Source organism: Poecilia formosa, unplaced genomic scaffold, assembly GCF_000485575.1.
Source record: "Poecilia formosa unplaced genomic scaffold, Poecilia_formosa-5.1.2 Scaffold386, whole genome shotgun sequence".
NCBI classification, from domain to species: Eukaryota; Metazoa; Chordata; class Actinopteri; order Cyprinodontiformes; family Poeciliidae; genus Poecilia; species Poecilia formosa.
Window position 1 is genome coordinate 390,547 of NW_006800325.1, and position 13,789 is coordinate 404,335.

Genomic DNA, 13,789 nt, shown 5'->3' on the forward strand with positions numbered 1-13,789 from the left:
TGTGTGTGTGTGTGTGTGTGTGTGTGTGTGTGTGTGTTGCAGCACTGCGATCCTGCAGTACCTGGTGCAGAAATGCTCGGTGGCAGATCACTGGTTTCCAGCGGAGCTGCAGCAGAGAGCTCGTGTTGATGAATATTTATCCTGGCAGCATCTGAACCTCCGATCTCACTGCTCAAAGGTCTTCCTGCTCAGGGTTCGTGTCCCAGATCAGCCCCTCTGATCATTACACACTTTTAATCAGCTCACATGATGTTACAGGAAGAGTCTGACTGCTGTTGTTTATGCAATATTTGTTTAAAATCACTGTTAATCAGTAAAATTCAAACTAATGTTGAACATCTAAACCTGCAGTTTTGAGCTAATGATGGAGAATATTACAGGATATATGGATTTATTTCTCAGGGTAATTTTCTGCAATAAATTTTACAACAATCTGGATCAACAGTCAAAAGCGAAGAGACATGATGACATGTTGACGGTTTGATCAGGAAAGAACTGAGTTTATTTAATTTAACTTCTGACTAGTCTGAGGAAAATATTCCCAGCCCTTCTGAAGCAACAGAGGGAGAATCGTTGAGTTTTTGCTGAGTGTTTGAAGACTGACTGCTACCAGAGAACAAGATACTTGGATGATATGAGTTACGACTGCAGATAATATCCAGGTTGTTTATCTCTGAATGGCAGAATGACCTTCATATTAAAACCACAGCAGCATTATCAAATAAAAACCAGTCAGAATAAATGCAGCAGATGTTCTTAGACATTCTCAGATATTATTACAGTACCTGCTGTAACCATGAATGATTTCTGAGGACAGCTCATGCATCGGCCCCTGATGGGCTCCGAGGCCCCGAAGGACAAGCTGGACGCCACCCTGGAGGACATGAAGCAATCCCTCGACCTGCTGGAGGAGAAGTTCCTCCAGGACAAGCCCTTCATCGTCGGGAACAAGATCTCTGTGGCAGATCTGGTGGCCATGGTGGAGATCATGCAGGTAATGATCTGAACACCTGGTTACCTGCTGCAGCACCTGCTGCAGCAGCTGCAGCAGCAGGTGCTGCAGGTCGGCTCTCATTGCTACAGCTCATCTCACTCACACAGGAAATTAATCTGTTTTTAACTGACAATAACCGGACTACGTTTTAGTAGGATTTATATTTAAAGTCTACTTTCTTTAGATTAATTTTAAATATGATCTGTACTGAGTGTAAATTCAGATCATCAGAGAAAATGACTTTGCTTCACTTTTCCAGCCTCGTCTTTTATTCCACTCTGAGACCGACGGACATCATTCTTTAGCTCTGCAGCTAAAACTTAAAATCAGCTCTAATCTCTCCATACTTCTCCGCCCCCTGCTGGCCACTGGAGTAAATGCTGGATTCAGTTTATATAACCTACTAATATGTAAATAGACAAATTAAAACCTTTGTTGCATCAAAAAAGCTCAAAAAATGGAAACTAAAAACATTTACTAACCTTCTTATGGTTAATGTTTTAAATGTTTTTAAAATGATTAAAATGTTTTATTTTTCAGATTTTCACTATCGCTTCAAACTGCAGACAACTACAAGCAGAGAGAACAATAACAAAGACAGTTATAGTTAATAACAGAAAAACTAAAGTCATTTCTATAAGATAAATCATGTCTCATGTTCTGTAAACTAAATCTAAGTGTTACATTTTCTATCAGCTATTTGGATCAAATTACAGAAGCTCCTCTGCTTTAAATGGCACCTAATGTGTAACATTTAGTTATTAAACTAAAGCAGTTTGCACTTCGTAGCAAACCGTCAAAATTTTACCACAAATTTAACCAGAATTTAAAGCCACAACAAAATATTCCTCCAGAAACGGCAAGAAGAAATAAACATTACTAATTAATATCAGTCTGACTGACATGACTAACATATTTAGTCATCTGGTGTTGATGCTAATGTGCCATTCAGCCTTAACGTTTAACATTTATGATATGATAAATGTCCGATCCTGATCAGAGGCAGCTGTGGAAATGGTTTCAATGTATTGAAGAGATTTTTAATTTCTAGTTTAAATGATGAATGAATGCGTCGACTCCTGTTCTGAGCCGTCATGCTGATGTCTGCAGCCTCTGGGAGTCGGCATGGATCCGTTCCAAGGCCGGCCCAAGCTGACGGCCTGGAGGGATCGAGTGAAGAAGGAGCTGGGAGTGAAGCTGGTCGACCAGGCCCACGAGGCGCTGCTGGACTCCAGCGGCCTGCAGCAGAAGATGCAGAACAACGCAGAGCTCCAGAAGCTCAAACCCATGTTCCTCAAGTATTTCCGCTGAGAACACAGAAATAAAAATCTGATGTCTGGTTGTTTCTGCAGAACGCCTCCAAACGTTTAATCTGAAGGGCTGAGAAAGAACTGAACCATCATCCTGTTATTAAAGAGATTAAAACTGGAACTAAGAACTGTTCAATAAAATCATGAACAATATAAACTGATTTACAAAATGGTTTTTCTCTATTTTATAGCATCCAAACAGACAACAGGAGTTCAGTACAACTTACTGTTAGACACATTATTCCTTAAACAGCGATGTGTTCAGATGTTTGCTGATCTTCAGCAGAATGATGGATCTCTGAACGCTGTGATGCTGCTGTGATGCTGCTGTGATGCTGCTGTGATGCTGCTGTGATGCTGCTGTGATGCTGCTGTGATGCTGCTCTGTCTGTCGTCTGTTTGCGGCTCAGTGGATCCTGCAGGAGCCACACTGGATGTGTTTGTGTGCAACCATGAATCTCTGTCTTTGTTGGTCACTTTGTCCACACAATCTTCCTGTTCTGCTGCAAATAAGAACTTCTTTATTAGGATTCAGTTGCACTTTAATATGTTGATGTGTGAAAACAGAATCAGTTTCATCAGGTCTTTGGACCTGAAAGGAGACGGTTATGTTACCTGCAGGAGAAAACTGAATAAACATTTGTCAGAGTCTGAGGAGAAAAGTGTAAAATTTTAGACTTTTTTTCTTCTCCATCCAAGACATCAGACGTTTGAAAAAATCATTTTGTCCATTTAATCCAGATCACCATAAAGAACATAATTCATAAAATCTCCTACTTTATCTGCTTTTGGTCTAGATGATCATAAACTGAAAAATTATAAAGTTTCTACAGTTAAAAATAAATAATCTGTTCTTAATTCCTTAGTTTAGCTTATGTTTAAAACCGCAGTTTTGGAATATAACTAGAACAAAATACTTAACATTATTTTTAAATCTAAATTAATTCAAAATGCTGCTACCATCTTGGGTTTCGTTTAAAAACCTTGTTTTTGGGTCTTAAGACGTTTTCCAACGTGCATTTGATTCCAGGTGCCGAACAGCGCGAAATTTGTTAAAAATCTGGGCAATGCCGCCATCTAGTGGCCATTAAAATCGATGCAATGCTGCCATCTAGTGGCCATTAAAATCGATGCAATGCTGCCATCTAGTGGCCATTAAAATCGATGCAATGCTGCCATCTAGTGGCCATTAAAATCGGTGCGGAGAAGAATAGGAAGTAGTTGAAATAACCAATTCAAAATTATCAATTTACAGAAAAACATAATTTAATTTCAAAATAAATTATTATAATTAAAAGTTGGTAATTAATTATTTCAACCCGTGAATAAAATATTTCATCCACCATTGATTTAAGATTTTAGTTAAACTATTTTTCAGAGCTCCTATCATAAATAATGATCTATTGTGTTGATCTGATCAGAATGTGGGTTAAAGACGCCGCAGCAGCTGTGAGGATCCGCAGCCGGACATGTGACCCGGTCCACAGGAAGAAGAGTCACACCGAGGTTCCTCCTGCGGTCCTCAACCCAAGTCCAGCCGACTCTCTGACACTCCTCTCGGCATGCCTTGCTGCGACCCGCTCGGCCTCTGTCAGTACCAAACCAGCAAGCTGGTCCGGATCCAGAGCGTCCGGCTCGGTTCGCTCAAATGGAGCCTGAACGGGGCGATCCTGCTGTTTATCTGGTGAGAAGAAATATTTCACACCCCCGCATCTTCCCGCAGGGAGAAGCTGCACTTTCTGCTGCATTTCACTGGTTCCGTTAGGATCATTTCACTGCTGAACGGTTCTGAAACCGACCCGTTCACTCCTGATCTGCTGCACTTGTTCTGAATTTAGATTTTAAAACACTTAAATAAAAGAATCGCCTCGTTTTGTAGCGTCTCAATCTGAATAAATAGTTTTTCTGCAGACAGCTGGAGCTGAATTCATGGAAAAAGATGCAGAAACTGCATATTATTAAAGCAACTAATCTGCAATAACAGCAATGAAATGCAACTTAAATGTAGAAATAATTAAATTCAGCAAAATTAACTCTTAAATACAAAATCTAGATATAAAATCACGACTAAAAGTAAGTTTTGATTTTAGGGAGTTTACTAATAAAGACTTGCGCTGTTTACAGTTTTTACAGCTGATAAATTTAAAAGTTATTAAAAATAAACAGAAAATGGTTTCTGAGATCTTTGTGTTGATTTGATTCGTTTGGTTTTCTTCAGACATGATGCTGTGGATTATGATGATCGTTTCTGTTTTCCTCCATATTGTTTTTAGGGAGAAGACGTTTTTTTTCCAAACAAGTTGTATTATTAAAGTCTCTTTTTCCTGTTTTCCTGGCATAAACTTTAATATTGAACGTGATTAAGGTGTGTTTTTTCTATCTCAGCATCATGATGCTGTGGAACAGGAAGTACCAGGAGTTTGACCTGGTGGTGAGCTCCGTCACCACCAAGGTGAAGGGTGTGGCTCAGACTCGCCTGACGGGGGTCGGGAACTTGTTGTGGGACGTGGCCGACTACAGCGGCTCCTCTCAGGTGGGAGATTCATTATCTGTAAAAAAAATATACTCATATTGCTGAAAAAAATTAAAGACTTTTCTTCTTCTCTCTTTAGGACAGAAACTCCTTCTTTGTGATGACCAACGTTATTGTGACAAAGAATCAGAAGCAGGGAAAATGTGCAGAGGTGCTTTAAATATTAACTTGCAATGTTTTTGTTTTCTGTTATTTTATGTCTGTAAATTGTTTTGTTGTTTCAGCAACAAGGCAGCTGAAGATGCTTTACATGAAGAAAACAAAAACTATTTCCAAACAAAAAAACATCACAGTAACAAAATAAGGAGAAGTGATGAAAACTTTGAGTCCAGACTATAAATAAAATGGATTTAAAGGAAGTCAGTGTTTCAGCAGTTTCTTAGTTTTCTGGAAGTTTGTTCCAGATTAGAGGAACATAAAAACTGAGTGAAGCTTCTCCATGTTTGGTTCTGGTGGAAATGTGTAAAAACTTTAAAATGATCAAAAAGTCAAAAACCTGCAGAAGAAAATCACTTTAAGGATTATAAACTGGAAAATGACTGAACATCAGTGACATGTTGACATTCGATGCAGGTTTATCTCCTTCATTTGTATTTCACTCAGGTTGTGTGATTAAAGTGTTCAGCACCATAATAAAATTGGACTTAAGGTTCTGCCTGTTTGTCTCCCAGGTTCCCTCTAAAGGCCGGCTGTGTCGCTCGGATCAGGACTGTGAGGAAGGAGCCTGGGACCAGCAGAGTCACGGTAAACCCACTGGTTTCACTGGACGGCTGCAGAAACAGAAGTTTAAACAAACTGGATCCAGTTTCAGAGAATCAGCCTCAGTGTTGCTCCTTCACGTTAATCACTAACCTGCATGCAGGCTGCAGCTGCTGCACTAAACACATAGAATCTGTATTCATCCGGTTCCTGCTCTGCCGTTTGGTTCAGCTGCAGGAATCTTTCTGCGGTAACAAACTCAGGACCGTTTTCCTCCTGCAGGGATTCAGACCGGATCCTGCATCAGGTTTGATGTGATGAAGAAAACCTGTGAAGTTTCTGCTTGGTGTCCGATTGAAACCCAGACAAACCCTCCAAGGTCACTGAGTGTCTCTATTTATGTTTTTGATAGTTTTTTATAATAAAAACTATTCTTCTGAGTTTGCTCTTGTTTTTCTATCTTCTATTGAGAATGTCCTTTCAGTTGCACAATCTGCTTTTCTATTACACAGTATTGCAGTAATTTCACAATTGCACTTTTTTATTAAGTAAGAAATGCAAGTGAAATCACACATGAATAATTTTGTTCACATGATAAGTTATAGAAATCATGCCACGCCATCATTCTCCAACTACTTCCTGTTATCTTCGTCTTCATAGTTTCTGTCAGTGGTAACATTCAGTTGTTGATCATGTGATGCAAAAAAAAATATTTCTGTTGCAATTTTGTGAAATAAACCAATTTCACACAAAAATGCACCTCATCTTAGCGCCAAAACTTTTTATCGACAAAATTTTTTTTTTTTTTTAAATTGGTGTTTTTCCATTAAGTGAATTTATTTTGAAAGAACTTCAGAAACTTAAGAACTGTTGATCAAGACTGTAGGAACTGGTTTTGCCTAAGATGATTTAGGACTTTTACACAGTTTTTTATGTGATAACAAACATTTATTTTTCAGACCTGCTCTGCTGGCAGCAGCTGAAAACTTCACCGTCCTCATCAAGAACAACATCAGATTTCCAGCCTTCAACTTCATCCGGTGAGACTCTGAAACGTTTTCAGGAACTTTTTCAACCTTCAGATCCATCAGACGCTGCAGGAGTTTCTCTCAACCTTGAAAAATGATTTTAAATTCAGATTATGCACAACAAATGTTGTCTCAAGACCATTAACTAGGAATAAAGAATGGATGTAAAGAAGTTTATGGTCGGTTAAATTCAGCCGCCTGTTTCCTGACTCTCTGACTCTGGATCTGTCTCGCAGTCGGAACATCCTCCCTCAGATGAACGACGCCTACCTGAGGAGCTGCCACAGAGCCAACGACTCGCTCTGCCCCATCTTCCGACTGGGAGACATGGTGCGAGAGGCCGGGGAGAAGTTCTCCGACATGGCTGTGGAGGTAGAGGCGCTCTGCAGGAACCTCCAGAATGCTCTGGAAAACATTTTTTTATCCGACCGGCTGAATGCAGGATGGGAGCAGAAAGATTTTCCTGTTTCCCTGTTTGGACATTTGCTTGTCCTGAGAGAGAAATGAAACTGATGCTAAAAATAAAAACGGGAAGCAGTGACCTTCAGTTTGTGAGGCGAATGTTTAAAGGTTCCTGATGATGTTTTATCATTTTCACTCTGAACTAAAATGGGTTTTATTGACTTATTGAAGAAGAAGCATTTCTCCCGCCTGTTATATAAGTAAGAATTGAACACCTTTTTAAAACTGACTGACTTGCAGGAGGTGATTGTTTATTAACTCATTTTATGCTACATGTTCATTTAATTGTTATAGTTTGTAAAAATTATATTTTGCTTTGGCACTAAAGGTTTTTATTTTTGTGCTTTTTTGTAAAACCAAAAAAGCCATTTTCATGTTTGAAATTGAGAATTTTGTTCTAAAAATGAGAAAAAAGCTTCAACATTGACTCTAACAGCTTTAACCTCCTAAAGTAAAAGTAGTGATAACATCTCCAAAACGTAATATATCTAAAGTAAAGCATGGTGGTGGCAGTGTGATGGTCTGGGGCTGGTAACATATTTTTGGTTCATACAGAAAAGCCTGAAAATCAACAGCAAATATCGAAAATATTAAATTAGAAATGTGTAGGAATCCTCGGGGTTAACTGTTATTTCCCCTGTTGGCCACAGGGGGGCGTCATCGGCATCCAAATCAAATGGGACTGCAACCTGGACCGGTTGATGCAGCGCTGCCTCCCCAGATACTCCTTCAGACGGCTGGATGAGAGGGAGAGCAACAAGACGCTTTACCCCGGACTCAACTTCAGGTGAAGGTCATCAGTTCATCAGTCGCCATGGAAACCGTGACAACAAAGAGTTTGAGTGATTAACACCTGGAGGTTCTGGCTGAATAGATTTGATGTAACAACAAAACTTGTTCTCGTTTCCTCAGGTTTGCGAAGTACAACACGGTGAACGGCGTGGAGGAGCGAACGCTCTACAAAGCCTTCGGGATCAGATTCGACATCATGGTGTTCGGACAGGTTGGTCTTTATCTGACCTTTAATTTAACGTTCCTGCTCTGGATCTTTGGGTTTGGAAGACGGTCAGATCTCTGACAGAAAAGGAGACGCTGTATTTAAAGAGATTAAAGATTCTTAAATGTTATGACCCTGATACAACAGAGTCATCTCCCTCATCCTTCAGTCCAACTTTCTTAATGTCCTGAAGTTTCTCAGACTGCTGCTGGTCCGTACCGTGGACGGGGTTATGCGTTGTTGATGGCCACTTTTTCCTGTTTCTGCTGTCAGGCCTTTATTTTGTAGTTTCCAATGAACTAAAGGATCATTAATGTTTAACTCTGGATGGTGGCTCTGACTCCTCCTCGTTGTTGTTCAACGTAACATTTCTGGTCCTCAAAATGTTTGGACAAAATGTCCGTATTAAGCAACACAATTTCCTGAAACAAGATGTTTTCTTGCTTTGTTCTGATTGGTGGCAACATTTAAGGTCTGGTGTTTTTATTGATCCCAGAATTGGATAATTATTTCCACCTTGAGGAACTCCTGGCCTCCGTGTTTCTGAATGTTTGGTTGATGCTGTGGAGATAAAATCTAAGCGTTTGGTTTGTGTTCCAGGCGGGGAAGTTCAGCTTCATTCAGCTCATCATCTACATCGGGTCAACGCTGTCGTACTACGCTCTGGTGAGGAGTCACACACCTACCGACGACGAAAACATTTCAGACTGACATGGACGGATCTGCAGTCCGTTTATGTTCACTGACTAGAGAAAGGCTTGTAATTACTTTCCCTAACATTAGATGTCACTAACGGCTCAGCATTTTGTGTCTGACATCAGTTTTGAGACGATGTCCAGCGGTTCTGGAATAAAGTCGTTGATTTTCTCCAGTCTGTTTTAAACCCCCAGACGACGGTGTTGATCGACTGGCTGCTGGAAACCAGCTGCTATTCTGCAGACGTCGGACAGAACTACTCTGAGAGGAAAGTGGAGTCGGTCCCGGACTCGCAGCAGGTGAGGATGAGACCCGGCGTTGTTGGGCAAAGCGATCGGTACCTGAAGTCCATCATCCCTCTGCCCGTGTTGCAGTGCATCCTCTGCGTGTCGTACGTCGATGAAGAGAAGCTGCGGCTGGTCAAGAGGTCGCGCAAGAAGAGTCTCCAAAACATAAAACCCATGTCGGTTCTGCCACGCAAGGTAAAGCTGGTTCTGTAAGAAACCAGAACAGAACCGGTCCAAACCTGCATGAACCACTTCAACGTGAAGTTACTGCAGTTTTAGGTTTTCCACTGTTCACACTGTAATTCATTTTAATACGTTTAATTTCAATCATTTCCAGCTGAATTTGATGATTAGAAAACGATGCAAAGACCTGAAAAACAAAATAGACTCAAACCAGGATCATGTTAAAACATCATAAATGTTTGTAATTTTTAAGGTTTTTCCATCAGAGTCATTGCAGCAGAGCTGGACTCGGGTTTTAGCTGCAGAACAAAACATTTAGTTTTTCTACCAGAACCAGAGCAGAGTAATGACTTTTCATTGTGGCTCATTCCACTGAGCCGTGCAGCACTGCTAAACTTTTTATGCTCAGACTTGTTCATTAGAGCTTTTCCAGTTGGTTCAACCCAAACCTGTCACACTTCATGTCTCATAATTCATAATCTGAGTTTCATTCCTGAAGCTGCAGACATTTCTGTCCCCTCTGCAGGACTCGGGACACCTGAGAGCCGCTCTCTGTCTCCTGCAGCCGGACGTCAACGCGGACGCTCAGCCTCCCCAGGACCAGAAACCGACCCCTGACCCCAAACGGCGCCAGCCAGGCTGGTGTAAATGCGGCTGCTGCACTTCCTCTGCCCTCCCCCAGGAGGAGCTGTGCTGCAGGCGGAGCGACGGCGCCTGCATCGCCTCGTCTCCTCCGTTCAGGCGGCTGGTGTTGGACCGCTGGCTGCTGCAGGCCGTCCTGCTCTACCAGGACCCTCTGTCTCCCCCTGCTGGCGGGGCGCAGCCCGCCGCCCTGCGCCACTGCGCCTACAGGCAGTTCATCAGCTGGAGGTTTGGGTTTCCTCCTGATGACTCCCACCCTGTCATCCCCAGCTGCTGCGTCCAGAGGATCAGGGAGGAATATCCCAGTCCAGACGGACGCTACAGCGGCTTCAGGCCCGTCAGAACCGTCTCTGTCCCGACCCGAAACAACGGGGAGCTCTGAAACACAGATTTCTGTTACTCTGAGATACTAAAAAGAAGAAATGTGTCAAGTTTGTTCAGTTTGGTGAAAAACTTCACAAAGCAAATAAATAATTTTGTCTAATATCGTCTGATGTTTCCTCGGTTTGAGACGTTTGAGGTTCTGGTTCTTCCAGTTTAGCTGCGGCTTTGTGTCGATGCATGAAATTTAAATTCAATTTAGAAAATACCTTATTGATCCCACAGGAAATCTTAGATGTGTTTTTAAAACGGACATGAAAACCTCTGATATTAAAAGTCAGTTCTTAGTTTTTTCCTGTTAATAAATGTTAAATGTGTAAAAACATAAATTAACTGTTTTCACTGCTCACATTTTTAACTGACTCCCTGCAACAAGCAGGAGGCAAAAATCACATTCATGATCAAATGGATTTAATGGGAAACCTGAAGCTTTTATTGGAGGAAAATAAACTGAAAAATCTGCAACAAAAAAAGAAAAAAGAGATTTACAAATGACAGATTTTTTTGAAAATAAACATTACAGCATCAGATAAACAAAGATCATCTTTCACTTACAGCTGAAGATAAAAACATTAAACTATTTAATGCTGAATTTAATTCAAGGGAAACTCAAGAGTTGATCTCTGTATTTATTGTTTCAGCAAATAATTTGTGTTCCTTTTCGAGGTTTAGATTAAAAACAATTTGATTATTAAAATGTAAGGCAGCTCTTTACCAACTGAACAAGGAAATTAAACTGCAGTAACAGAAGCACAGAGTTCACCTGAAGTGTTACACAACAACCTGTCTGACTGGAAACGTCACTGAGAGGAAAATGAAAGTATTTTAACTGAGCTGAACGGAGCTGAGACGCCATTACAGGCTGGAGATCTGAGCTGAAACACGAATGTTTACTGGAATCTAAAGAAAAATCTGCAAAAACTTTGACTTGGTGAGTTCTGGTTCTGGAGGATTTCAGTCCAAAATGGCAGAGAGAGATCTTCTGGAACGTTACCTGAGCTGCCATGTTTGTTCAGAGACGTTCAGAGATCCTGTGTCTCTGAGCTGCAACCACAGCTTCTGTTCAAGCTGCCTGCAGAAATTCTGGGAACAAACTGGAAACAAGAACTGTCCCATCTGCAAAAGGAAATCTTCTAAGGATCCAGGAATAAACTTCTCTCTGAAGGAACTGGCTGATTCTTTCACTGGAAGACAGAAACCTGGATCATCAGAGACAGAAACAGGAGCAAAGCAGCTGATGGTCTGCAGTAAACACCAAGAAGACCCTAAACTGTTCTGTGAAGACGAGCAGAGAGCTGTGTGTCCTGTCTGTGAGTTTTCTCTCCACCAGAGTCACAAAGTGGTTCCTGTTGAACAAGCAGTCAGAGATCTGAAGGAGCAGCTGGAATCTGACTTAAAGTCTCTGCAGGACAAGAGGAAGAAACATGAACAAGTGGAGAAAACATACGATGATGTGATTCAACACTCCAAGAAGCAGCTGCTGTCCACAGAGAGACAGATCAGAGCAGAGTTCAACAAGCTCCACCAGTTCCTGAGAGAGGAAGAGGAGTCCAGACTGGCAGCTCTGAGGGAGGAAGAGGAGCAGAAGAGGAAGACTATCATGGGAGAGATGAAGAGGATTGAGGAGCAGATCTCCTCTCTGTCAGACAGCATCTCTGCTGTGGAAGAAGAGCTGCAGAAAGACAACGTGTCGTTCCTCAGCAGTTATAAAGCCACTCAGAGCAGAGCCAGAGGTCAGAGGTCACTGCCAGATCCACAGCTGGTCTCAGGAGCTCTGATAGATGTGGCCAAACACCTGGGCAACCTGTCCTTCAGAGTCTGGGAGAAGATGAAGGACCAGGTGAAGTTCAGCCCCGTCATTCTGGACCCAAACACAGCAAACGGTTGGCTCTCTCTGTCTGATGATCTGACCAGGGTGAGACGTGGCGACACATGGCAGCAACTTCCTGATAATCCAGAGAGAAACACTAATTACACCATTGTTTTTGGCTCTGAGGGTTTCAGCTCAGGGAAACACAGCTGGGAGGTGGAGGTGGGAGATCATCCCAGATGGAATATTGGTTTGGTTAAAGAGTCTGTTGACAGGAAGGGAGAGAGATATGCTTCACCAGAATATGGAATCTGGTGTTTATGGCATGTTGATGGAAAATACACTAATGGTTTTCCTGGTCAGACTGTGACAGTGAATAAGAGTCTCCAGAGGATCAGAGTCCAGCTGGACTATGACAGAGGGGAGGTTTCCTTCTACGACTCTGAAGAAAAGAGTCACATCTACACTTACAGTCACACTTTCACTGAGAAACTCTTCCCTTATTTCTGTGTTGGAAAATCTGCTGATGCCAAAACATCTGAGATCAAAATCTGTCAAACTGATATTTCTGTTTAAAGTTCAGAGTTTTGTGTTTTTAATTTCTGAATTATTTTTACACTTTTAGTTCAGAGTTTCTATCTGCAGTCTGAACAAATTCTTATGAAATTATTAATAATCATCTTTGATTATTGAAGATTTTTTTTTTATGTTTTTGAAAATCAGAATCTAAATGTGTTACTAAAAAAACTACCTTCAAAATTAAAACATCATTTAATAGATCTGCTGTTAATTTTGTGAAATTTATACAAAAATATGTTAATTTTTGAATGTTTTGATCTCAGTTTTTAATATAGGAGAAAATTTAGAAAATATTCAAGAAAATGTTTTTCAAACTGGACAAAATATTTTATCATCTGTTTTCATTCAATAATCTTTCTCACTATAATTTGACTTTTCTTCACATTCTATTATTTTTTTCTAACTGTTTTGTAAAAACTATTTACAGAATTTCATAAAGATCTCAGATTCTTAACTGGGTTTTATTGTCATTGTTGATTTTAATTGTAATGATTCATGTTAGCAGGAAAACAGAAAGTTAATATTCAGATTCAGTTTCTCTCTGACTGTTTTCGGCTCATTGATACAATGATTTGTTTTTTATTCATCAATACACAATTTATTCACATAATATTAAACTGTAAAACTGAAAGAAGTTTCTCAAATTAAAAAACCAAGTTTTTACTCTGAGGCAGTTTTTGTTTTTCCAGAAATGAGTTCATGTGCTGAAGTGGAGATGGAAACATATTTACTGAATAAGTTCTGATGTAGTGAAGATTTGACTCACCGGACTGATTAGTTTGTTTATCAGGACAGAAACATTTCTACCAATCAGGACTGTTTCTGTCCATATAAACTGTTTATAGAACATTAACAACTCATAGCAACACTTTCCTGAAAACCTTCCTCCATTTTCCCTGCTAGTTTTCAGCCTCCACTTCCTGTTTATTACAGTCATGTGTAAGAAATATCTGATGAAATTATTCTTTGTAGTCCAGGTTTGGTCAGCCATCTTGGTTTCCTGTTTTAGGTTTTTACATCCTAATATTCTGTATTTCAGTTTTCTGTCATTATTCTGCTCTGCTGGTTCTGATCCCACAAAGATCCTGAGCCTCATACATTCAGCCAGCATTGTGAAGGTTCAGCCAAGGTTAATGTGTTACTAAACAGTAACATATTAACCTTCTGATCTGGGAATGAAGTTGATAA

General features: G+C 40.5%; 3 protein-coding genes across 4 annotated transcripts in view; all 3 read left to right on the forward strand.

Annotated features, from left to right (window-relative positions):
* Window positions 1-2,345, forward strand: part of LOC103154422 (glutathione S-transferase theta-1-like) — a 14,661-nt gene extending 12,316 nt beyond the window's left edge. For both annotated transcript variants that reach the window (XM_016662694.1, XM_007575699.2), the window contains 3 exons: window positions 43-193; window positions 818-994; window positions 2,105-2,345. In XM_016662694.1, coding sequence (XP_016518180.1) covers window positions 43-193; window positions 818-994; window positions 2,105-2,305 — 529 coding nt within the window. In that variant the 3' untranslated portion in view covers window positions 2,306-2,345. The remainder of the gene's footprint in view (window positions 1-42; window positions 194-817; window positions 995-2,104) is intronic.
* Window positions 2,346-3,749: 1,404 nt separating this feature from the next.
* Window positions 3,750-10,312, forward strand: p2rx7 (purinergic receptor P2X, ligand-gated ion channel, 7). Its single transcript, XM_007575700.2, has 13 exons — window positions 3,750-3,988; window positions 4,690-4,837; window positions 4,917-4,988; window positions 5,509-5,581; window positions 5,819-5,915; window positions 6,496-6,576; window positions 6,801-6,936; window positions 7,677-7,813; window positions 7,939-8,029; window positions 8,624-8,689; window positions 8,914-9,018; window positions 9,094-9,201; window positions 9,716-10,312. The coding sequence occupies exons 1-13, from the start codon at window positions 3,867-3,869 to the stop codon at window positions 10,211-10,213; spliced, it is 1,734 nt and encodes a 577-aa protein (XP_007575762.1). The 5' UTR covers window positions 3,750-3,866; the 3' UTR covers window positions 10,214-10,312.
* A 680-nt stretch (window positions 10,313-10,992) lies between these two features.
* LOC103154424 (tripartite motif-containing protein 35-like) lies at window positions 10,993-12,623 on the forward strand. Its single transcript, XM_007575701.2, has one exon. The coding sequence runs from the start codon at window positions 11,177-11,179 to the stop codon at window positions 12,596-12,598; it is 1,422 nt and encodes a 473-aa protein (XP_007575763.1). The 5' UTR covers window positions 10,993-11,176; the 3' UTR covers window positions 12,599-12,623.
* Window positions 12,624-13,789: the final 1,166 nt, after the last annotated feature.

Excerpts from the sequence above, each read along its gene's own strand:
- p2rx7 (XM_007575700.2), top strand. The coding sequence starts at position 3,867 with ATGCCTTGCTGCGACCCGCTCGGCCTCTGTCAGTACCAAACCAGCAAG. Across the intron at positions 4,989-5,508 it reads AGCAGGGAAAATGTGCAGAG|GTTCCCTCTAAAGGCCGGCT; the intron begins GTGCTTTAAATA and ends TTTGTCTCCCAG. Across the intron at positions 6,937-7,676 it reads TCTCCGACATGGCTGTGGAG|GGGGGCGTCATCGGCATCCA; the intron begins GTAGAGGCGCTC and ends TGTTGGCCACAG.
- LOC103154424 (XM_007575701.2), top strand. The coding sequence starts at position 11,177 with ATGGCAGAGAGAGATCTTCTGGAACGTTACCTGAGCTGCCATGTTTGT.